The sequence below is a fragment of the Plectropomus leopardus genome, unplaced genomic scaffold (assembly GCF_008729295.1).
Source record: "Plectropomus leopardus isolate mb unplaced genomic scaffold, YSFRI_Pleo_2.0 unplaced_scaffold26337, whole genome shotgun sequence".
Taxonomy (NCBI): Eukaryota; Metazoa; Chordata; class Actinopteri; order Perciformes; family Serranidae; genus Plectropomus; species Plectropomus leopardus.
This window is the reverse complement of record NW_024628643.1, coordinates 1-2,602: the sequence shown is the minus strand read 5'-3', so window position 1 is coordinate 2,602 and position 2,602 is coordinate 1. Positions and strand designations below refer to the sequence as shown.

Sequence of the window (2,602 nt, the reverse complement as noted above, 5' to 3'; positions counted from 1 at the left end):
CCTAAAGAGAGAGAGAAGGAAAGACTAACAGTTTTACAGGTTGACAAAAACTAAATGATCATTCTGGGTAACATTTAGCTAATGCTACAACATGATTTCAATAGAGCAGCCTGTAAACGGATAGCCTGTAAACGGATAGCATACCACTCAATTAGTGTGAAAGTGCGTACATATGTATTTTTTATCAGCAGCGCACCAGTGTGAGTGCTGTTCTCTCTGGGATATAATCGTCCAGATCTTCGTCCAGTTAAAGCTTCTCTGTCCATGTCGTGTTATCTGTAGAACTCAGTGGGGTCAGGCTTCCCTCTCCCACCTGCTCTATACCCAGGAATGGGTCAGATCCGACCGCCACCCTTAGGAGCCATGAACCCTGTCTTCAGCCAACAAGGTCAGTCTTCTTTTCTTAAATTTTAGATGACTAATCGGGGGTTGATGGTCTCAAACAGCCATCACCTACAGGATGATTGTCAGCATGATACCTAGAATTCCTTGGCTATTGTTTTTGGCATTGCCCAAAGGTTATAACCATGTGACACATCTCTGAGGGAGTTTCTTAAAATTTGGCTGAATGTCCATTTGGACTTAACTATAAGTTGACAAGATTTTGGTTGTCAAAGGTCAAGGTCACCATGACCTCAATTGTTTCATTCTTGTGAACGCTAGAACGATTTTTTATTTTATTTTTTTTTCAAATTTGGCACAAACATTCACTTGGACTCAACGGTGAACCGCTCAGATTTTAGTGGTTATTTTGTGGTTACCTAACGAGTGTACTGTTCTATCTCCAGGTGGTTTGCTGTTGCCTCCCCAGGGTTACGGCACCGCCCCTCTGTGGGGAATGCCGCTGCCTCCTCACCGTCACCAAAACCAGCCGTTCTATGGAGCAGGAGGAACCTTTCCTGGTGCCGCTCGTCCCCAGCCTACAACAACACTGCCCATCGGCTCACACAACCAGTTTATTCCACTACAGGTAAACTTATACTTATGACTGGAACTGATATTGGCTGAAATATTATGAATATTGTGATATATTACATTATGTTTTTGGGTTGTCCGTACATACGTCTGCCTGTCCCGTTCTCACGAGAACAATATCTCAAGGATGCCCCAAGAGAATTTCTTCAGATTTGGCACAAACATCCACTTTGAGTCAAAGATGAACTGATTAGAATCTGTTGGTAAAAGGTCAAGGTCAGTGTGACCTTGTGTCCATCTCATTTCGTGAATGTTATATCTCAAGAAAGCCTCGAGGGAAATTTTTCCAAATTTGGCACAAACGTCCACTTGGATTCACAAATGAACTGATAAGAATTTGGTGGTTGAAGGTCAAATATCACTGTGACCTCACAAAACATGTTTTGTCCATAACTCAAGAATTCAGATGCTAATTATGACAAAATTTTCAAAAGGTCAAAGGTGAAAGGCACTGTGACATCAGAATGTTCTGCAAAAACACTTTTCTGGCCATTAGTCAATGTGATAACTCAGGAGTAGAAGGGGAGACATTTAGTCAGATACTGAATTGGTGACACTAATCTTAGGTGTCCATATTCAAACTGTGCTGATTGCAAAGCTCTTCTGGGCCATCGGGGGGAAGATGTGTGTGAAGCATCCGTGTTTTCACTGACATGGATGTACCTGTAATTGCAGCTTGATGGGTTAGCGGAGACATACAACTACAAGGCAAACGTCATTGTACTTTTTACTGATAAAGTAATGATACCCAGCTTCGCTTGTCCTCTGATCTTAACAGGTGACTAAAAAACGAGCCTCAGCCAACAAGAAGAACCAGGAAACTCGAGAGTTTTACAACGCCGCCCACATTGTGGGCAGGAACCAATCACAGAAGGCCCAGCACCAGCCCTTTGGCCAATCACTAGCTCAGGGTGGGAGCGGTAAAGTCGAACAGCCGCACCAGAACGCCACCAACAGCAATCCCTCCCCGTCCAGTCCTGGCCTAGGAGAAGCCGTTTCCACGACGACAGCAGTCCCTCACACACCCCCTCGACAAAACGTCCCAGCGACAGGCCACACCCCTGGCTCCGCCTCCAAGAGGAAGCACAGAAAGCTGGCTGTCAACTTCGAGGCGGCGAAAGTCTCTGAGTGATGAGCTGGTATATGTATGTGTGTGTGTGTGTGTGTGCGAGGAGAGAGGTATGTTTGGTGTTTTTAAGCTGCTGAAAGCCTGACTCAGCATCTCTGATCAAAACCTCATTGATGTGAAAGTTTCTTTTTCACACAAGTTTTACGTCTTATGTTGTGAGCTTGAGCAAACTGATGTTTTTGTGTTGTGTTTAAAAGTGGGAAAGTGGGAATAATTTAAAGGACAGAATTCCATCGTTGCTTCACCTCTTGAGATCAGTTATGTCGGTGCAACGTAGTTATTGTATTTCTACATACCCCTCTTAAGCTTGTTTTTGCCACTGTGAGCCTACAGGTTTCTATGGAAGCCCATTTACACCAATATGTTTAAAAAGGATATTATCCCATCACTCATTTTAATGAGATACTTCAATAAAATATCACAACATAATGACTTTGAATCTCCAAATAATGATGTTTTGCAAAATTATGTGAAACTTTCTTAAAAATAATAATAATC

The 2,602-nt window shown here is 43.0% G+C and overlaps 1 protein-coding gene across 1 annotated transcript; it reads left to right on the top strand.

Moving 5' to 3' along the window:
- The first annotated feature begins 252 nt into the window (after positions 1-252).
- Positions 253-2,544, top strand: LOC121966925 (5'-3' exoribonuclease 1-like). The gene is made up of 3 exons (XM_042516994.1): positions 253-388; positions 789-970; positions 1,754-2,544. Exons 1-3 carry the CDS (start codon positions 331-333, stop codon positions 2,105-2,107), a joined length of 594 nt encoding a protein of 197 aa, XP_042372928.1. The 5' UTR covers positions 253-330; the 3' UTR covers positions 2,108-2,544.
- Positions 2,545-2,602: the final 58 nt, after the last annotated feature.

Bases quoted from the DNA above. Each gene is read 5' to 3' on its own strand.
- LOC121966925 (XM_042516994.1), top strand. From the start codon at position 331: ATGGGTCAGATCCGACCGCCACCCTTAGGAGCCATGAACCCTGTCTTC. The intron at 389-788 runs GTCAGTCTTCTT...TTCTATCTCCAG, and splicing joins CCCTGTCTTCAGCCAACAAG to GTGGTTTGCTGTTGCCTCCC. The intron at 971-1,753 runs GTAAACTTATAC...TGATCTTAACAG, and splicing joins ACCAGTTTATTCCACTACAG to GTGACTAAAAAACGAGCCTC.